Below are 22218 nucleotides of genomic sequence, written 5' to 3'. Positions count from 1 at the left end.
CCTTAAGATTTTATTTATTTACTTAGGAGAGTTGGGGGAGGGAGAGCACAGTGAACAAGAGAGAGAAAGAGAGAAGCAGACTCCCCGCTAGGAAGGAACCCAACGCAGAGCTCAATCCCAAGGCCTTCAGAGATCATGACCTGAGCGGCAGTCCAAAGTCAGATGCCTATCCAAGCCACCCAGGCGCCCCAAGCATAACCCTCTTTTTAAAAATTTTTTCCTCTCAAACAGAAGAACGACTTTCACAACATATTGACGAGATGATTTCATAGAGTTCTGATTTTCTAGTTTAGACAGTATTTCCATTTACTTACATTTGCTACAAATACTGTGCTTCCAAGTCTTCCAGCCTGCAATGCATGGATAATCTCATTTGGGATGTTAGGATTATTTAGGATACTGGGTGGGATATTAATCATTCCTGGGCCACCTGGTCCCATACCCATCCCACCGGTCGTAGCCATCACCTTTTGCATTGCTCTCCTGGCATGTTCACCATCAGGATCCTAAAACAAGCACAGAAGTGTTAGATTTAACTGACCCAGTGACAACTAAGACCATGATCTCACAAAAAGTGATATTCCCAAAACTCCAGAGATTGAGAAGTCGGTGGAAAGCAAGTCTCGAAATCTATAACAAGAAATCCAAAAGAACTCAACCAGCAGGCTAGGAAGAGTTCCAGCCAAAGGAATAGGAAGAAAGAAATGTGTAAAATTTAACTCTCAACTTAACTAAAAAAAAAAAGGGGGGGGGGGGCGAAGGGAGTGGTTTGATGACAGAATTAGTTGGTAGAACATAGAACACTTCCAGATGGAAATAAGATCTTCACAGGCTTGGTATAGTTGAATCTCACTAATTTTCAATGGGATTTTGTAATTTCTGATAACCCCATCAGTGATTTTTTTTTCCAAAAGTTTGAAAACGCAGTTCTACATCACCGAGGTACTCCGGTCCTTCACGTTTTTCAGGCGTTTGACTCGTGTTAAGGTCTCAACAGGTTTATGAAACTCTGGCATTGGCACTAGTCTTCAACTTTTTGCCCTTTCATGTGTCTCTTCAACACACAGAAACCTTAAACCCTATCACGCTCTCCTGAGTTCTGAATATACTCATCTTCCTTTAAGATGTCAACATTAAGTCAGGGATCGCTCTAATCAACAAAAATTTCCCTCTCCCTCAAGGGAGAAAAGATAATCTGGCTTGGATTAGATATCAAAGTAGATTAATGATAAAGTCACTTTAGAGAAGAAAAAAGATTGGCTAGGTAAGAGCAGGGTTCAGGATGGGTAAAACTGGAGGCACAGAATCCCTTAACACGCATACATACACCCCATGGGCTCGGTCTGAGCACCCCTGAAAAAAAAAACAAGGCAGGCTGCTCTAAGACAAATGAGACGTTAGGAAGACAGTAAGCGGTTGCTGAGGATGTGCTCGGCCACTATTCCAAAGTTCTTACAGGAGTGACTACCGCAGCCTGTGACTGACCCTCTTCATTAAAAATAACAAGCTGGTCTGCTCCATAAAATGTAGTCAAGGAATATTTCTGTCTTTTCCTAATTCCAAACAGGGACAACTCGACAATTATAAATGGTATCCACATTGTTTCAAGAGCTTACTTCTTTGACTTTCAGTGGTCTTCCACTCAGACTATGCTTGTTTAGAACTTCGGCAGCTTTTTTCATGCTTTCTTCCATCTTGAATTCAACAACGCTATGAAGAGTCAAAAGGAGATGAGTGAAACCAGTCCTACAATTTAGGAGGCTCAATTGCCAGTAAGTAACTAGACAATACTTACGCACATCCCTTTGGAGGAAGCCACAGACCAGTCAGAAGAGCAAGGAAAGGGGGGAAAAAAGAAAAGAAAAACATAGTAAATATCAATGACAGTTACATAAATTACAAATATGATTTATGTAACAAAGTTAGTTTTTAAATTAACCCTTCTAAGGGGAAGCTCACAGGAAATGTCTTGCCTCGCCTTCCTCATTAAAAGCTGGACTCCTCATTATCTCCTCTGCCTGCACATTACCAGCATTGCACTATAGTTACTGAAGTTGTAAAAAGCAGACCTAAATTCAGGTTCTCCAAGAAATCACACAAACTTTAGATCTGCTTCTCTGTACTCAAATCAATTCCTTATCATACTCCTCCTAAATCCATCCCTTCCATAAATTAAAGCTCATCCTTTGATTGTTCTAAGCCATTCTATTGCACAACAAAATAATTTATTTTCTCTTTAAACTAGGCCAATTTTAAACGTTCAGGTTTTAATATTTGTTTTACAATTTACTGGCACAAAGGCGACTTTTCGGAATCTTTGGTTCACACAACTTTCAAATTCAGCAAACGACCAAGAGTAACATTTTCTAGACAAAAACACACGTTTTACATTAATATACCACCGCTAAAATTCCATGCATAATTCACACACAGCCAATTCCTCTGTTAACAAAGAGACAATGCTGCTATTGGTCCCCAGTTATCCAAATTGGGCATCCAAACAGAATACCAAAAAGCTCTTTGGCCAGCCATTTGGAGAAGCGGGACTCCCGTTTGCAAATGCCCTCCCCACCCCACTCAAATGTTTGGCAAAGTCAAACATAGCTACTGTAACGTGAGCACTCACTGCCTTCCTGATTTCATTCGATTCCACGCCACCATACAGTTACATTTTTCAAGTAGTAAATCCACAGAAGAAATTCTCTCAGACACTTACCCTTGACTTTCCTTCAGCGTCCATTAAGAGCTCCACGTATGTTACCTCACCAACTACAAATCAGTTTCCAGACGACACATAAACCAAGGGAGAAAAGCCAAGAAAACAATGGGAATTTAGAACAATCATCAGCAACCTTGTATGGAGCCTCTGCCTTATAAGAAAGCCCAGAAACACTCCATATTCTCTAAACCACCAAACTAGGCATTACAGGTGTGCAGTAAAAGTAGGTGAGACTCGTTAACAATTATGTCCTTGATTTTCCTCCCACCACAAACAAGCTATTACCACAGATTTCCATATCACCTTCCCTGTCTGAAATACTCACTCATGACTAGAGGCAATCCAAATCTATAGGAAAGAAGTCTGCGTGCTTCACTTTTTTTGAGGAAGGGAGGCAAACATTTTATACAATATACTTCCACAGTGAAAGCAGGTAAGCAGCACACAAGCTGCAAAGCCACTGAACTGAGCTCAGATACTAACTACAAGGCCATTCAAGTGTGTATATGCTCAAAGGCGCCACATGGTGTGGCCAGCCACACAGGTACAACCCGTGCGACTGCACATGGCCCTGCACTTAGAGGAGGGCCACGCACTTGGTTTAATCCTCTGATGTTAATCTTGAAATCCTTAATATTTTAACAAGAGGCCTCCCGTTTTCATTTTACATGGGGCTCCACAAAATCTGTCACTGGTCCAGCACATGGTCCCAAGCTCCAGAACTGCCAGAAGTTAGAAGTGCCGGTATCTGATCATAAACCAGAGCAGCATCTGGATTCTCTTCAGTGAATTAATAAGCCAGGCTTTTTTCTTCCTGCTTTCTCAACCTCCCCATTGAGAGACACAGATAAATGCAAATGTAGAGCTCAGTTTGCAACTAGACAAGTTAAGATTCACGTAATTCTGAACTACATAAGGGGGAGAGGGGCAGAAAATAAAGAATTTCAAAAAAGATTTCGCAGGTTTTCCTCAAGGTTTGGATTGCCAATTCATGACCACCATGACCAGATGTTAGAACCCATCAAGAAGACAACCACCAAAATGGCTGCTGAACTTGAAGATGGCACAAAAAGAACAGAAATTTAGTGTTAACTTGGAGAAAATCCCTTAAGCAGGCTCTCCAGAGTCAAGAAAGTGCTTCTGTCCTCAGGAATATCCCTTTTTTTTTTTTTTTAAGGATTATTTTTATGGTAGTAATGCCTTCTCCAATTCTGTATTCAAGTTTGGTTCAACAATACAAGGGTAAAACTAAACTTCTTAATGGCCTCAAGTCGCAACTATTCTAATTCCTTTGCTCAAAGGAATTCGAATTATGAGGATTTTAAAACAATAGGAAGGGAAGATTTAAATGTAAGATAAAATTACTTTTAAAATAAAATTAACAATTTTAAGGACATTATTTATTACTAATATATCTGCACTGCAGTTGACAACATGAAGGACAAGTGTTCACAGTCACCTCCTCTTGTCCTTTCTTGGACTGTTACAGAACCAAACCAGCACTTTGCACAAAACAGGAAGGAGAGAGAATCAGTGCAAAGAAATGGAAAAAAAAAAAAAATAGGGACTGGTATAATTTAACTTTTGGAGGATGCACTCCAGTTGGGCAAAAAGAAAATGATCATAGCCAAGGGACAGACATACAAATTGGCTTTATTTTACTCTTACAAAAGTAAAGCGATTCCAAAAAAGGTGCAGTCATTCCTGAGGCCATGTTTTTAAAAAGCCATTCATTTCAACAGCAGCAGCCATTTGAGGACCAACAGCCTTATCTCCACTTTGATAAAATGCCAAATAGTGTCAATACAGTGAAGAGACCTCAAATTTATTTTCTACAAGCTGTTAAATACCATCTAGTAACCTTAAAAAATGAATCATCGCAATATCTAACTCAAGACAACTGTAACTATGTTGTCGAATTCAAATACTGTTGCATTTTTAAATTTCTAGTCTGCGTCCATAAAGCTGTCACTGACTGCAACCTAGACACCAAGCAAGTCCAAACCAAACTTTTTTTTTTCCAAAAAGCTAGGTTTAGAAATTGGAACTTTTTCCATCTAACATTCTAGTGATGGCACACATCCAACTTCAATCCTCTGCACCAAAACTTTGCTTAAAATATCCCTTTTTGTGTTTCCCCACATGGCATCGTTGTTTGGTAAAAACAACAAATTTACATTTAAAAACCGCTCCATCCTATCAGGTTAGCCACAGGTTGGGCAGCTGCTGTGGCTCTAGCTGGAGTAGTAGTGCTCCCAAGGGAGTATCAATAATAACCAGGTCCCTCATACATTCCCAACCTCTACCCTGAGAGTCCACATCAATTCAGAGATGTAAGCAAATCAGGGTTATAGGACCTGCAGGAAGTGCTAGTTCATACTTCCCTGTAGGAAGATACTAGCAGACCACCTCTCTGTTAGTTCTACAATATTAAAACAAAAGACCTGTTTAGTGTAGTCAGTACAACTGGCAACAAAACACTGAAGGTGAAATTTGCCACCTAGTCTGGTCATATCCAAAGAAAGGAAGTTTAAAAGACCAAATCAACCAGAGCACACGAGTTAGGACTGAGAGGCAGAGTTAATAAACTGGTAGCAGCAACAGTCTCGCCCAAATGGAACTCTCAGGTTATTGATGGAAAACTACTGTTGCTCCTCTCCCTTCCTAGACATGGATGGGATCTTCCAAAAGAAGGCTCTAGGAAATTCTACTGCAGCTTTGAATATCAAAACATCTAAATGAAAGAACTAAAACTTTAGTAAAATCTAATGCCCAATGTTTTCACCTACCTTGATTTTAAAATGCTTCAACAAATCACCTTTAACCAATATTTACATGATTAAAAACACCGCCTCAAGCATAAAACACATCAAGAGGATAAGCAGAATGAACAAGTAACCCAAAAAGAGTCAGGCGGTCACTCGGAGCTACTGTGATTTAACACACCTGCACATATTTTTGTAACAAACACTACTTGTGTCTGTATTCTCATTTCCTTTGAAATGGACCAAAAAAAAGAGAGGGAGGACAGAGGACAAAGCTTCACTGAAGAGAATTCATATGTGAAAAGGCCTACAATTTAAAGGCGAGGGTGGAGGCGGAAGGCTCCACAGAGCAGGGCACGTTATCAAACACACCCCTTAGGTGGCCATGTTTAGAGGGGTGCACAGAACAGATGCTTATTTTAATTTGGAAAGCTTGTGTCTTTAATATACAGACAACCTGAAACCTGGCAAAATAATTACTCTACAGAAGGACTACTTGATTTATGGACGAGTTAGAAAATTAGTGAGCCCATTCCTGCTCCTACTTCCACAGTGACAAAAGAGCACTCACTACTAGGTTGGTGGGGCAGGGACAACCCAAGTTGCCCACAGACACAAATGTGTTAGCGTAACAGGTCTTCACAAAATGCAGGCTGAATTTTCAAAAAAAGGAAAATATGAAGGAACAAAGAGACTGGATACGAATTTTTACTAAATAAAAAATAAATAAAGTTTAGGGCGCCTGTTGGTTGAGCCTCTGCCTTTGGCTCAGGTCATGGTCCTGGAGTCCAGGATCAAGTCCTGCGTTGGGCTCCCAGCTCTGCGGGGAGTCTGCTTCTCCCTCCCACCCTCTCCCTGCTCATGCGCTAGCTCTCTCTCACTCAAATAAATAAATAAAAAAAATCTTTCCAAAAAAAAAAAAAAGAAAGAAAAGAAACTTTAGCTCCACAACCCCACAATGTAGGTTGTCTTCAAGAGCCAACAGACACTTTCTTTTGGACTACGGTTGCTCTCTGAGCCTCAGTTTCCTAATCAGCTGGAATTTGAAATTTACTTAAAACAATCCCATCAGGGGCCCCCGGGTGGCTCAGTGGGTTAAGTGTCCAACTCTTGGTTTTGGCTCAGGTCATGATCACAGGGCCAAGGGACCAGGCCCCACATTAGTATTCCACACTCCGCATGTGGAGTCTACCCGGACTCTCTCCCCCACTGCCTCTGCCCAGCACGCGCACTCTCTCTTGCGCACTCTCAAAATAAATATATCTTAAAAAAAAAAAAAAAAAAAAAAGGCGATCTATTAAATGAAGACAGAGGATTAAGTGCTTAAAGAAATCTTTGCTTACACAAGTTAAACTGACTGCTGGTCAACTTGGGATTGAGAGCAAACTCCATCACTGATGTTCCTTTATTCCTCACATGGTGCTCCCATGTTTACTCACTGCAGGTCCAGCTCAGGCCTCTTTACAAATGCCCCACCTCCATGGTGCCAACTCCCTGGCTAGGTCAGGAGAATAAGCAGCCCAATAACGAGCTTTCTTCACCCACAGAAGACTTCGCAGTAATGCAGCACAACATGATTTAAGTTTAAAATTCCCTAGGTCACCTTTTTCACCTAGTCCTTAAGGTCAAACACTTTTCATGTGATCCCAATCTGTCTCCAGTGATGAAAATCAGGGAGGCTGTGAGACTGTGAAAGCATCTGCAAACTTGACGTGACAATCTCCAAGCCTGATCTCCAATTACACTGGCTCTCAACTTTTTTTTTTTTTTTCAATTTAGCAACTCTGTGGTGTTCACAGCAACCATTTGTCCCATGTACTATCTCCGTTAAAAAATCAGCATGATCAAAAGGAAGGCCAACAGAAACCCTTCCTCTGTTCCATGAGGACACTTAGGGCAGGAAGGGCAAAGCTCACGTGATTCTACAAGCTATGAAAGCTGTTTAATCCACATCCAAAACTTGCCAGGGGAGGGAGGGGGCAGTGCATGAGCCAAAAAAAAAAAGGGGGGGGGGGCAGGGGTAGTCTGGCTCAGAACAGAACAAAGTTCTCAATACTTATTTTTTATTTTCCTCTTTAAATTCATCAGTGCTAATTTTATGATACTGCCACCAAACAGGTGGGCCCCAGACAAGCTCTGTGATCCCATCCAGGAGAAAAAATAAAGTGACCAATTCACACAATCACTATAGCATTAATAGGATCTCCTAGAATGTTGCTAAATGTTCAAATTTAAAACAGAGTATATACACTCAGTGGCCAAGAAGGAGGGAAAGATCAGGAATTAGGAAGGGGTCCGGAAAGATCAGGAATTAGGAAGGGGTCCATGAGGCATCTTAGGCATGGTTAGCCTTAGAAAAGCTCCTGTCTTGCCACTTGGAAGCTACTAGTCCACTTCTGAGAGGCAGCAGTTAGACAGTGTGGCATTAACAGGACACTTTCTAGACCTTTAAGTTGAAGACAACTAATTCTAGCTTATTCCACTGGTTTCCTCAAATAACAGAACTCTTAAGATGCAGACCAATAAAGCGGCAGAGTTGTAGTAAGTCAGGTATCCACAGCTGGCCCACTCTGGAGGTGACCTTGAGACTTTTAGGGTGCTAAGTGCCCCCAGCTGCAGTAACAAGTCTTCAAAAAACGAAAACTTACAACAGGATTCAAGTAAATACTTCAGATTTCTGATAACCAACTAAACATATTATCTGTATGCCAAAACATGAATAAATGCAATTTTAAACCTAACAAAAAAGGGAGGACATTTTTTAAGAGACCTGTGTATGTGAACAGTAAATTTCTTCAGACCTCACGTGCTGAACAGAAGCATTACCGTAAAAAAATTCTCTTATGAAACTCTTTCACCCACAATACAAGTAATTTAAACAGAAAAATAATTAATTTAACCTAAAAAGGGGAGCTCTAAACAAGAACATTTTAAGATTTGTTTAAAATAACTTATTTACTGCACACCTGTAATTCTAAATTACACCACCAAAAAATACACTGAAAGGGCTGAGCCAGGGCATTCGTAGCAGTATGCCGGGGAATATGAGAACCAGTTTGGAAGGATCCAAATAAACCACCAGGCTGGCCCCACACTTAATAGGAAATTGAGGTGAACTGCTTCTACATCCAGAAACGTCATGGCTGCTGCTGCTACCAGCTTTAAGGCTTCCAAAACTGAATTACTGAATGGTAAAGCAGTAAAAATGTCACCTACTTTATCCATCATGTCCCAAAACTGGTTCACACACTCCTAAAAATAAAAAAATAATTTGGCCTGCAATCTCGTACAAAATTCTAACAATTGCGTTTTCAAAGCCACATTCCTGGTTCTTGGAACTACTATACCTTATTATCAATGGAAGTATCAATTCAGCGGTTCAACCAAATCACGAGAACACAAATTTGGGGGTTATTCCAAAACTAATTCGAATGAGACCCAACTGTACTGTACAGAAATTCTAAGCTTGTATTGAAGCAGCAGTCCCAAAAACCAAGAACACTGCATCTGGGATGCCACATGACACGCCCTTCAGACGAAAAGAAGAAACTTCACTCTTGCCCTAGGAGCATTGGCAGGAATGATTTGGCTGATCAAGGCAGGAAAACAAATCTCACACCAAACGTTTTTCCATCCATGTTATCTGGAAAACTACTACATGGGAGCAGCCTACATGAATGTACAGAGAAGTTCACGGTGCCTAGTACTTCTGGCATGTCATGGTCAAATTAAGTGATGGGACAATGATGGCAATGGGCCAGTCGTAATTTCAAAACCCAATGCTGGGAGCACCAGTACACATACCAAAATGGCCTATCCAAGTGGCATCTCTGCCACTGAATGTTAATCATTTGACAATTCAAGCTTGAATCTCTTTTCATTATGAATGCTCCAGAAAACCAATACCTTTCAGTCCTTCAAAAAGACTCCATTTAAGGGTAATTTGATTCTAGGTTTCCCTTGGAGACCTCAAGGCATCAGACACATTGTTCTCTATCAGTAGTTTTGTCTAAACCAGGGCTGAGCAATCTCTTTAGCCCTGAGTGCCACCAGCAGGGCCAAGAATCAGGAAAGAAAGGAAGACAAAAGCACAGAACAAGAATGTGGAAAGAAAGAGGATACACGTGGTGTGCACAGGGGGTGAGGCAGAGGACCACAGGGACAACCAGCCTCCTAGGACCTCCTGGTGGCAACAGAGCTTCAGTTGCTTCCCCTGCCCGAGGCCAGAATCTGGACACTGGGCCGCTACCGAAGTGCGCCTGAAAGCAAAGCATCATGTAGCAGATGCCTTATCTGGAGCTCTCCGATTGCCGATCTAACCCAGGTTTCTGCCCAGGGAAAAAGCCTAACAGTTTAAATACAAGCTAATGGTTTAGAATTTAGAATCTGAGCAGCACAAGTTCCAACTACCAAATTTTGATCCCAGGAAGACATCCACAAAATTTAAACAAACTACCTTCCCTCCAGAATTGAAAAGCTTTAAAAAAAATTTTTAAGGAAAAACCTCTCCCACCTAATATGAAGAAATCAAAAAATTTCCTCAACACAAAGAGGTTCCCCTCAAGCTTAATCAAAGCCCTATTAACCATATTAAGCCAGTAAAATCATTTGTAGGCCAAAGGACCATACAAACCACCCTGTTTGACACACGGGTGCATGACCACACAAAAAAGTAGGGTGGGTAAAGCGGCTTAACTCTCAAGCGTGGACAGAACACATGCTCTACCCAGATCAACTTCCACTGACAAAAAAATAACCAAGGAATTAGCCACAGAAAAGATGACACATCAACCTTCTTACCCTACTCGACCACCAGTACCATTACCTTTTTCTTTAACCAGGTCTTTAAGTGACTGCCATTTCACATCAAAAGGTATGTTTGTAATGAAGGCTCTGTATCTTTTAGTTGGATTGGCATATGGCTCAAAGCGATTGCCTCCTCTTTTTATGTTTTTCTCCTTCCTCTTCTCATTCTGAGTAGGTCGCTCTCCTTCACTGAATTCGAAGGGAAAAAAAGGGTCCATATGTTAGCACAATATGAAAGACAGTATTTGATTTGCCAGGTTTATAATTCCACACAGTTACATCCAACACAAGACTAATATTGACTTTGATCTGACACATTCAAACTCAAGTGCTCATAGCACAGAAAGGTACAGTAGTGCACTCCTTAAAACCCACTTATCAAGAAGCCATTCCCGAGAAACTGCTCTCCTACGCCTTCATACATTCCTAGGGGCTTTAACAGACATGGGAAAAAGAAGCCAACTCCTGGCCCAAAGTGCTTTACCTTCATGCCAGAAACAGGAAAAGAGAAGGAAAGATTTGCAAGACTATATGGAACAGAAATGAGCTGGTGCCTATAAGCCCAACCAATTTTAACCTCACAAAGAAAATTATCATTTTGTTCTGGGGGAAAAATTTTTTCTTTAAATAGGAATATAAAACGGTGCAGCCACTACAGAAAATTTGGGCAGTCACTCAAAAAGTGAGAACACATAATTACCATATGACCCAACAATTCCACTCCGGCGGTACAGATCCAAAAGAAGTGAAGAAGCAGATACTTGTACGCCACACAGCAGCATTCTTAATAGCCAAGAGGTGGAAACAACCCAAGTGCCCACCAACAGATGAAGAGAATCAAGAAAATGTGGTATAGCCATACAATGGAATATTATCCAGCCACAAAAGGCATGAAATGCTTGCTGATAGCTGCTGCAACACAGATGAAGTCTGAAAACACTATACTAAGCAAAATAAGCCAGGCACAGAGACAGAAGAGAGGTTACCAGAAGCTTGGGGGAGGTGGGAATGGGGAGTTACTATTTCACGGATGAGAGTTTCTGTTTGGGATGATAAAGCTCTGAAAATGGATAGTGGTACAGTGCACAACACAGCACTTACTGACACTAAACTAGACACTTAAAATGGTTAAAATGACAAATTTTATATTTATACTTTTTACCACAACAAGAAAGTTTCTGTTTTGTTTTTACCAGAAAAAAGCCATTTTCTATACAACCCTAGGAAAACTAAAGTCTAACAGACCCAATAGGTAAGACAACACCCAGGAAAAGATCCCACCTTCAGCTAAGGCTGCCTGCTTTTTCAGCATGGCTTTACCTGTAATATTCTTTACCTTTGTGTGTCCGGCATCTCCACACTAACACTTCATTTCTAAGCTCCACAGATACAAATTCGGTTTAAGTTAGGACAGGACATAAGTTTCAGAAGAAAAGCAAACTTCGAAAAACACAGAACCAGACGTCAGGCTGGAAGCTTAGGCCACAGCACAGAGAAACGGATCGCTGCACGCGGCCCACGGACCACGCATGGGCGGGCCAAGTGAAGCTACTCCATGAGCTGCCCACTCAGGTGCAGTGACCACAGGCAGACACCAGTGAGAGGGGACCAGGAACAACTGGGATCTGGCAGACACAGGAAGTCCCTGCACTTTCTGCTTAACAACCCCTATGCTTTCCACCAGTGAAAATCCAGCAACTCCCAAACCACAGAGCCTAGCAGAGACTTTGTGATCCATGACAAAAATGGAAAAACAAAAAGCCAAGATTATGTTATTAATGATTTATACGCCTACCTTTATTTAATTAAAGGGCTGATATTTATTCTAGGATATGTCTTCCTTGTGTGGGAGAGGTAATGTTCAAATACGAGATGACAGCTAGAGGACTTTGTTCTTATAACATTATTTACTTGGATCTAAAAAATAATTTTTTTTTTTTTAAAGTAAGCTATGTGGGGCTTAACCTCAGGACCCTGAGTCACATGCCCTACCAACTAAGTCAGCCAGCCACTCCACTTGGAAAATTTTTAAAGTTAGCAACTTTTTGTAGCCCTAAGGTTTTGGGGTTTTTATTTTTCCCCTGTTGGTCCCTTCAATCCAAACACAAGGGTTCCAAGTGGTAACCCAGTGAAGGTATCCTCCTAGGCAAAAGTAAGGAAGGCAGTTTCCTCATGATTTCACACATATCAACATGCAATAAACAGACTTCCTTCACAGACGCTAGCAGATATGGAGGGATACAGCTACCGTAATCCGCAAATTCCTAGAATTCTACTCTGTCTACCCCAAGTTAATAACAGATCCTCCTCAGTCTGGCTGCACAGCACAAGCAGATCTCAAAGGAAACCCTCAACCATCACAGAGGCCACCTGTCTACTCCGTATGAAAGCTCCACACCGAAGTCTGTCAGACAGAGCATATTTGCCAACGTGTCTCTTGCTCCTGGCAGATAAGAAGGCAAGTGTTAGTAAAAAATTCATAAAATGCAGAGCACCAACCACGGACCTCCAAAGAGGTCTGTGGATAGAAACATATTTTAATATAACTGGTCTTTTGAAACCCAGACTCTATAATTACATTAAAAACCATTATTCTGACACAAGGTCCATGACACAGTAATAGTCCCAGTCCATGTTTTCACACACCTGCTTACCTCATCTATCAGTTACAAAATATATAAATAACTAATTACAGTCAAAGCAGGTAACAAAGTGTCCAGCCCATATTCTGCAGATAATTATGGCTAAGAATAGGCTAGCTACCCAGTCTAACCACCGAAGCTGGGTATCTGGTTTGGGGTTAATCCACATCACATGGCTCACCATCAAGAAAGCAGCTCATATGGATTATGTCCAAGATGTGAGCACAGCACTCTACCCAAATCCTCCTCTGGCTAATCATTTCCACTGTCTGAGAAGTTTCATCCCAAGTAAATGGAGTGAGAACTATCTCGTCACTTCCAGCTTCTTAAAAAATTTACATTTTCATAAGCTCAGCAATCAACATCAACCTTTTTTCTTTTTAAAGTAATCTCTATGCCCAATGTGGGACTTGAACTCACAACCCTGTGACCAAGAATCTCATGTTCTACCAACTGGGCCAGCCAAATGCCCCTTTCTAAAACTTTATTTTTTCTTAAATAATCTCTATACCACTAATCCTTCTTAACACAGAATTGTAAACCACCCTCAAAGATATCTCACTCAATGTACATATTCAAATACAGCTAACAGAGTTCTAAGAGTGGTATCTTGAAAAGTTTTTTAAAATGTCCAGGGGCGCCTGGGTGGCTCAGTGGGTTAAGCCTCTGCCTTCAGCTCAGGTCATGATCCCAGGGTCCTCCTCCCCCCGACCCCCACCTGCCTCTCTGCTTATTTGTGATCCCTGTCAAATAAATAAAATCTTAAAAAAAAAACAAAATTTTTTAAAGTAAAATAAAAATGTCATCATGCATCTGCCTTCAGCTCAGGCCATGATCTCTGGGTTCTGGGATCAAGCTCCACACTAGGCTCCCCTGGCTCCCTGCTTAATGCGAAGCCTGCTTCTCCCTCTCCTACTCCCCCTGCCTGAATTCCCTCTCCTGCTCTCTCTCTCTCTGCCAAATAAATAAAAATCTGAAAAAAGAAAAATAAAATGAAATATCCAATCCTATTTTCTCATTTGTCTTCAGGATAAAATTTCAGGAATACTCTTCTCTAGCCCCAAGATATTTATAACACTTAACTCCAAAAGCTTTTTAAAAGTATGTGGCTTTCTTTGGTTTGTTTCCATGTGGTTTCAAGATTTCATTTATTTATTTGACAAACAGAGATCACAAGTAGGGGGGGGGGGGGCAGGCTCCCCACTGAGAGCCCGAGGTGGGACTCTATCCCAGGACCCTGAGATCATGACCTGAGCTGAAGGCAGAGGCTTAACCCACTGAGCCACCCAGGTGCCCCCAAGAAGTAAATTTTTTTAAGATTATATTTTGACAACACTGACAAAATTGCTCAATCCCAAACACGCCAAATTGAATTATAGACATTAAAAAGGTTAAACATACACCTAACATATGACTCAATCATCTGCAGCTAGATACTTTTCCAAGAGAAAGTGTATATCCATACAAAAACTTGAACCTTAAGTGTTCACAGCAACACTATTTGTAATGTCCCAAACCCAGCTATCTATGTACTAAACAAGTAAATGAAAAACGAAGTTGTAGTAGATCCGTAAATTGAAATACTTCTCAGCAACAAAACGTTAACAACTACATGCAACAAGAAACACTCAAAGAAACCAAACAAAAGGGTTACAATACAGTATGATACCATCATATAAAATTTTATATTTGAGAAAATCTAATCTGGCAAATTAATCCACAGCAGGGTTTCTCAACCTCAGCACTACGGACATTCTGGGACAACAGCTCTGTTCTGTGGGTCTGCCACGTGCATCCCCGACTTCTACCCAAGAGATCTTAGTAGCAACTCAATCAATCCTTCAGTCCTGAAGGTAAAAATCAAAAATATCTCCAAGACGCTTCCAAATGTCCCCTGGACAGAAATGCTGCGTGGGGATGGAGAAACAGAGGACTGAGAAGATTACAGAGTGAGAAAAAATTGCTAGGGGTCATGGACACATTTATTACCTTGACTCGGTGAGGGATTCACAATATTGACACTTGTGCTGCACATTTCCATTATGTACAGCTTATTGTGCCAAGAATACAATTTTTTAAGTTTCCACTTATGTTCATTAAATTTCAAACCTGACCCAATAACTTACTTGTAACTCCAACATAAAGTATCAAATATGGAATCCTTCAAAGCAACGGAAACCACAATAAGAGACCTACCTAGGCCAGCTAAATCTCTTACTGATGCTCTCCTTGCTAACTGGCTCTCAATTCCCAACTGCCAATGAACACTGTCTATTCTGGCACCCAATCATCCACCTTAAGGTCTAAGTAGACCGAACAGAAATAAAAATTTTTTCTAACAGTCTATCAACCTATTTCATGATACATCAAAACACAAGCCTAAAATATCTGTAAATATCTCCGAGTCATGAAAATGAAGTATATCTAATACGGCTTGGGAACTATTTCACTCACTGACTGCATTCTTTGAAAATCCCTTTTTTCACATCACTGCTCCACCGAAAGAGAATACTCCAACAATACTGTACCTAAACACCACAACTGTAGGGACAGTTCCTGCTCCACAAAAACTGCTCCATTTGCTGAATCCCTAACCCCTCTTACTCTTCAGAGAGTTCAATACTCTCACCACTTTCAGTTTTTCAATGAAGAGTATAGTCTGAAATGGCAACTCCCAACACCCTGAAATCCTGATCACCTGTCCCAAGAGCAAAGACTCCTTCTCCCCCAACAAGTCCCCTGAGAATCATCATCCCTTATGTTAGGCCCCGAGCTCTCTAATGCACTTAGCACACAGAGCACTAGTCCTGGCACTCTTCTAGCTCCAGATCCACCACTAAACCACCCTTGCAACTCACGCTCCGTACCTGTTTCTTTACCAGCAAAACCAGCATAACCTGTATCCAGGGTAGCCCCCAGGGATGCTATGGGAATCAACAAACAACCTAACAAAAAGCAGTCTGGTCAATGTCCAGCACAATATCCAAAGGGGAAGCACTACAGGTGACTAAGCACCACACATCCAGGTCTATACAGCAACACCACGGTCTTTGCTGGGCCTCAGCTCCTTCCTCTGTAAAAGGAGAGGACCATCCACACCTACAGGTTTAAAGACAACTTGGCACCCAGTAACTGGGGCACGGATATATCTCTGTACCAGTAATTTTCTTGAGGGGAACTGATCCATTCCTAGTCTTCTACCTTGACATAGTGATTAAAACAAGCCCACCAGGGTGGTGGCTGAGGAGGCTCAGGCACTGTACTCATTACGGACTGCCCAAAGGAGCAATTCAATGCTTTCTGTGACTGTAAAACATGATCATGGGAGAGTCCATGAAACAACCTAATCTTCGCAGACTAGTATCTCTTTGCCTAGCCATGAATAAAACCAAGGAGTCAAAGTCAAGAGCTGGCAGCATTCATTCAAATAATACAAAACCCTCTCTGAAGTTCAGTTCACAATCTACTGTGCTTCAAAAATCCTGTATCAAGTATACAGTCACTTTTTAAAGAACAGCAGACACTCAAATCATTGCAAAGTGGAGAATGTGGTTTAAATAAAACACTTTCAATGACAGTGTTTAAAGAGGTTACCAGGATAGTACTGTGGAAGCAACTAGGGCCTTAAGAGTCTAGATGGTCACCCCTAGTTTCTGAGTCAATTTCCTTAACCCAAGTTTTCTCGATTGCTTAAAAAAATTTTTTTCAGTTCTAAAACAGAGCTATCACAATGTTACCTCCTGGCAATCTATACCAAATATAATTTTTTTTTTTAAATAACCTCCATCTCTCAATTTTCTGATTCAGTCACAAGTTTAATCTAGAAAAGGAACAAGTTAAGTCACTGATTTTAAATATATGGTACAACCTACATTTATGGGGAGGGCAGTCAGACACACACCTAAACCCTCGAATAGTCCTCTAAAATGAATACTTCTTCTCTAACTAAATATACTCTTAACTCTGAATCTTACTTGCCTTTTAGATGGAAGATTTCTCATCAAAATAAAACAAATCCACCTTCCGCACCCAGAAAAAAATTAACTAAACAATCAGCTTTCCTATCTGGGGTCCTCAATCAAGCCTGCTTGCTCGTTGCTCCACTCCTGGGACACAAGGGGCAGAAGAACTAAGTTTCACTCCATTCCCATCCCTCAAAGGCTTTCAAGATAAAAATCTAGATTCTTTAGCCTGGAATTCATTGCCCACCAGCGGGCTCCCAGTGTTTTAGCATTAAGTGCCACAGCAGCTGCAGTTTTTTACAAATATGCAAAGCATACACTTAAATCCCTTGTCTTTGGGCCCTCTCCTCTCAGCCTCTCCCCAAACCTCGTTTTTTCATCCCTCTCCAACCAAAGGTACATCTCCGGGCCCCCCAGCAGGTTAGGTTGGAGGGACCTGGGCCCTCCAGGCTTCCCGCCAAGTAACTCCTTTTACTACTATCACAGCCAAATTACCCTACTACAGAAATGTAAATTGCTTCCTTCTCTGGGTCTGGGCTTGATTCTAAAGAGCTTCCTCATACCAAAAAAAAAAAAAAAAAAAAAAAAAAACAACAACAACAACAAAAACCCTACAAAATAGATCTAAATGTTACTATCTTCCCAAATTATCCAGGATTAGGCAGTCCTAGGCTCTAGGTTCTTTTCAACAAGGGCTATTTTATCTCTAAAATCTTCCGGTTCTTTCTAACTGTGCACATGTTAAGTGAATTAGCCACAAAATGACTACCTGAAAATGAACAGTGGAAAAAGGGAAATCTGAAGAACGTACCCCAGCCGCTATAATCTATAACCAAACTTACCACCTAACCCGGTTCTAGCAGTACTTCATCCTGTAATAAATGCTTTGAAAGAAAAATAAACACCGGAAATAAAATATCTTAAAGGCCCCCCAAAATGGCCCTCAGAAATCCCACTAGGCTCCCCAAAAGATGATGAAGAAAGTGCACATAAGCACATCTCTTCCCAGTTTTCAATAGCAAAGTGTTGGGAATACTTCCAGGATGCCTTTCTGTTGATTTCTCAGGACCAGTAACCATGGTATTTTGCTCCTCCCCACCTAAGGAGAGAGTTTAACAAAGCCAGTATTTACTGAATGCTCATTCACATAAAGCCAATTTAACCGCATAACCTTTCGATCTCCACAAACTCTAGTTATGCACACTAAAACTTTGTGGGAAGGCAAATTCATAAAAGACAAACTTGTAACAGAGGTGACCAGCAGCTGCGGAAAGAGGGAGAGTAAGTTCATGTGTAAGCGCTGCAGTTTGGGAAGATGATCCAGTTCTGGATGGGGACAGGGGATGATAGTCGCACAACACTGTGAATGCGCTTAACGTCACTGAATCGCACGATCAAAAACGGTTAAAGCTGTAAATCGTAGGTTATGTGTGTTACCACAATTTTTAAACAATTTGTAGAAAATCAACTGTGCGCCCCGGCGTCCCCTCTCCTCCCAGCTGTAGGTTGTAGCCACGTCTCTCCGCGTCTTTCAGGTGACTGCTATCGGAATGGCTGGGTCTCACGGGGACACAAGATGATGCGTTAAATCTTTAATTAAACTTGAAAAACCAGGAACCCCAAGACAGAGCCCCACGCTGCACTAGAAAAGCTGACGAAGTTCGCAAGTCGGCGAGCCCGCCTAATGAGGGGAAAATCTGCCCCTGGAACACGGAAGAGGACCTTTCTTCCCGCCGCCCCCACCCTTTGTTTGGTTGTTTCTAAGGGTGAACCCTGAGCAGCAGATGCGAACTCTCTACAATTACCTACTGCGCACCTGGGAGGCGCGAGGGGCGCCGCGAGGGACTCGAGTCCCGGCCAGAGCATGGGGCTAGCGGCGGCTCCGACCGAGGCAACTCCCCGCGGGGCGGGGGAGGGGAAAAGGAAGAGGTGGCGCCCCGAACCGGCCTCGCGGTGCCTGCCGAAAGCTAACCGCCTCGCCCCGGCTGCCGTTTACCGGGGCTCACCGCGCGCGAACTGCTGCGCGCGCACGCCCTCCCCTCCCCCCCACTTTACGGATCGCGAAACTGAGACCCGGGGCGGTAGGGGAGGGGAGTTGTGAAACCACTCAACCCAAGGTCACTCGACAGGCTAGCGGGCGGCGGACTCCGCGACTCCCCGGCTTCCCGAACCCGCGCCATCATCCCCATGCGCAGGGGCCCGGCCTCAGGCCTCGGCGTCGGGCCCGGCCTACACGGGCCGGCGGAGCCGAGGTCCGCGTCCTGGGAGGAGAGGGCGATCCTTGAGGCGCTCACGGGGCGGCCCGGCTTCACTCCTCACGGCCAAGGCCGCCCCCACAGGCCGACCGGGCTAGGAAGGCCCGGGCCGCGGCCGCGCCGGTGGGAGGCCACCAACAGACCTAACGGAGCCACCGCCGGCCGCCGCGAAGGTGCCGGGCCCGGGACAGGGAGCCGTGGAATACTCACCCCTTCGGGCCCGGAGCCCCGTTGCCGCTTGGCACGCCGGGCGCGCCGCTCTCCTCCTCCATTTTGGTCTCCGTCGTCGCCACCTCGGCCGCCGCTTCGACCCCTGCCGCCATTTTCTCCGCGTCTGGGCTTTGTGTGAGGGAGCTGGATGCGAGCCGCTGCGCCTGCGCGCTCACGTGACTCGGCGCGACCAGTAACGCCTGCGCGCGCCGCGGCCCGCTCCCGCCTCGTCCCCTCCCGCCACGGGCCACGCCCCTGGTCGGGGCCACGCCCCCGCCACGCGCACGCGCGGACCGGCAGCTGTTATTCATTCATTACCGCAAACAATTTGCGTTAGGTACCTACGATACTTTCCCCGGTCTCGAAGTCGGGGAGGGGAGGCACCCCCCCAACTCCCTACAGGGACCTACTCACTCCCAGCTTCCACTCTGATCAGAGCTGGCACAGAGAAGCCGCGAAAGTTTTGTTTACTAGAATATAAAGGAGTTCCCTAGGACCCCGGCCGGGCCAGACAAGACTGCTGTGCAAAATGCTCTCTGCCTAAGCAGGTATCATCCTGCACCAAGAATACCTGGGCTCTGTCCGGCCTGTCTCCCTGCCAGGTTGGGAGCTCCTGGGTGCGGAGTTCATGGTCTAAGTTCCTCTCACTGAGTGCATTAACCAAACCCCGAAACATGTAGCTGAGGACTTAGTGTGTGCTCATGGATGTTTCTTGAGTGAATGAATAGGCAAGAATCCCAACATGATAGAAGAAATTAGTCACTGGCCAGACGAGCCCATTAACCTTAAGGGTGGTTCCTTTCTGCCTGCCCCTGGATCCCTTTGTCCTGAAGACTCGGCTCTGCCCAGAAACAGGTTTTTAAGGGCGCTAAAGGTTGTGTCCTGGGGCAACCATGTTGGCCTGGGAACAAGCCAGAGCCCGGGAAAACGTTCAGAAGCCTCCAGGTCCCTTTCCCCGCAGCACCCGGCTCCCCAGTGTCTCTGGAACTTTGAAATGCTTCACCAGATCTTGGAGAAGCTCCTATTCAACCACTGAACTCTCTCTAGGTTTACAAAGGTTACGTTTTCTTTACCCCCTCTCTCACAGAATGGCTGCATTAACAGGCTCTGGGGGAATATCTCATCTGCCACGCCATCCTAGCTGCTTAATGTGGCCTGGCGATTCTGACCCAGACTGAGAATTCCAGGCCCAGAGACGAACTCCAACAGCCCAGCCTGACACAGAGGGTAGGCCCCATTCCCACGTACTCCCCAAACTCCTCTGTCTCATAGAATTTCCTTCTATCAACCATCTTCAAGGATCTCCTCACCCCACACCCACCTCTGCTAAATTAAATTCAGCTCTACTGCTCTACTGAATTCCCTCCTCTACTAAATTCCCCTGTGCACACCAGGTCTTCTCCCGAGGCTGCACAGGTATCTAAGCTTACCTTCCTCGCCCTTAGACCTCTCCTAGACTCAAGGGGTCCCTGGGACTGATGGAGCCTCACCAACCTCTGAATCTGCCTGCTCAGCGAGGCTCAGAGATGATGGAAGAGGCCCCAGTAGTCTGTCAGAATGAGGGAGAAGAATCCAAATGCAAAGCAGCGGGGACAAGAGGCCACCTGTCTATCCAGTCCCTCTCCTGCAGTGAGTGTAATCAGAAGTCAGGAATAAGCCAGGCCTTGGCTGAGGAGACAAACTTCCAGGCTAGGTTTCTATGGACTGGTTGACTTAACCCAATGATGCCCACATTCCTGGGTCTTGCCATCTCCTGAACTATGATTTTGTTCATACTTTCCTTTAATTGACACTTTTTCCCCCTAAATATGTTTTTAAATGTCACCTTACATCATACTGCAAACTGGAAACTTGCTATAAATAGCTTATTATAAAAAATAAGAGGGTGATGCCATTAAAGTACAAATTCAGGGGCGCCTGGGTAGCTCAGTTGAGTGGCTGTCTTCAGCTCAGGTCATGATCTCCAGGTCCTGGGTTGGAGCCCCACATCGGGCTCCCAGCTCAGGGGGGTGTCTGCTTCTCTCTCTGCCTCTGCCTCTCCCCCTGCTCATGCTCTCTCTCTCAAATGAATAAATAAAATCTTAAAAAAAAAAAAAGTACAAATTCAGTCATGCGGTACTGCCAACAGCTCTGAGCCCAAGACTTGCTCTCTCTTTTGCTAGAGTTAAGGGTCATTAAAGACTGCCTAGGGGAGTCTGGGTGGCTCAGTGGGTTAAAGCCTCTGCCTTTGGCTCAGGTCATGATCTCAGGGTCCTGGGATGGAGCACCACATCAGATTCTCTGCTCAGGGGGTAGCTTGCTTCCTCCTCTCTCTCTGCCTGCCTCTCTGCCTACTTATGATCTCTGTCAAATCAAATAAAATATTTAAAAAAAAAAGGAAAAAAAGACTGCCTAGCACCAAACTGCAGTTTTCTCCTCACTATAATTAAAAGTATCAGAAGAGGGGCACCTGGGTGGCTCAGATGGTTAAGTGGTCAAGTGTCCGGCTCTTGGTTTTGGCTCAGGTCATGATCTCCGAGTCCTGGGATCCAGCCCCCCCGTCGAGCTCCCTGCTCAGCAGGAAATCTGCATGAGAACCCCCTCATTCCTCTCCCCAGCTCGTGTGCGCATGCATTCTCTTTCTCTGTCTCCAATAAATCTTTTTTGTAAGATTTTATTTATTTGTCAGAGAGAGAAAGAAGGGGCACAGGCAGGCAGAGTGGCAGGCAGAGGCAGAGGGAGAAGCAGGCTCCCTGCTTAGCAGGGAGCCAGATGTGGGACTTGATCCCAGGACGCTGGAGTCATGACCCGAACCCACTGCAGCTGCTTAACCGACTGAGCCACCCAGGCGTCAAAAGTAAATACATCTTTAACAAAAAT

At 43.8% G+C, this 22218-nt stretch overlaps 1 protein-coding gene across 12 annotated transcripts in view; it reads right to left on the bottom strand.

The window, feature by feature from the left end:
• The window catches only part of HNRNPM (heterogeneous nuclear ribonucleoprotein M), a 40608-nt gene extending 21062 nt beyond the window's left edge, over positions 1–19546 (bottom strand). For 4 of the 12 annotated variants that reach the window (XM_082733700.1, XM_082733705.1, XM_082733704.1 and 1 more), the window contains exons 1-2: positions 1617–1737; positions 315–506 (exon numbers count right to left, since the gene is read on the bottom strand). In XM_082733700.1, the coding sequence (XP_082589826.1) occupies positions 315–506; positions 1617–1694 (270 nt within the window). In that variant the 5' untranslated portion in view covers positions 1695–1737. Of the gene's footprint in view, positions 1–314; positions 507–1616; positions 1738–1795; positions 1804–2716; positions 2770–10309; positions 10480–19359 lie in introns of those variants that run through there. The other 8 variants (XM_082733709.1, XM_082733708.1, XM_082733710.1 and 5 more) reach the window with 5 other exon arrangements.
• Positions 19547–22218: the final 2672 nt, after the last annotated feature.

The sequence above is a fragment of the Mustela nivalis genome (assembly GCF_964662115.1).
Source record: "Mustela nivalis genome assembly, chromosome: 1".
Lineage (NCBI taxonomy): Eukaryota > Metazoa > Chordata > Mammalia > Carnivora > Mustelidae > Mustela > Mustela nivalis.
Note: the sequence above shows the minus strand (reverse complement) of the source record. Positions and strands in the feature narration are given on the sequence as shown.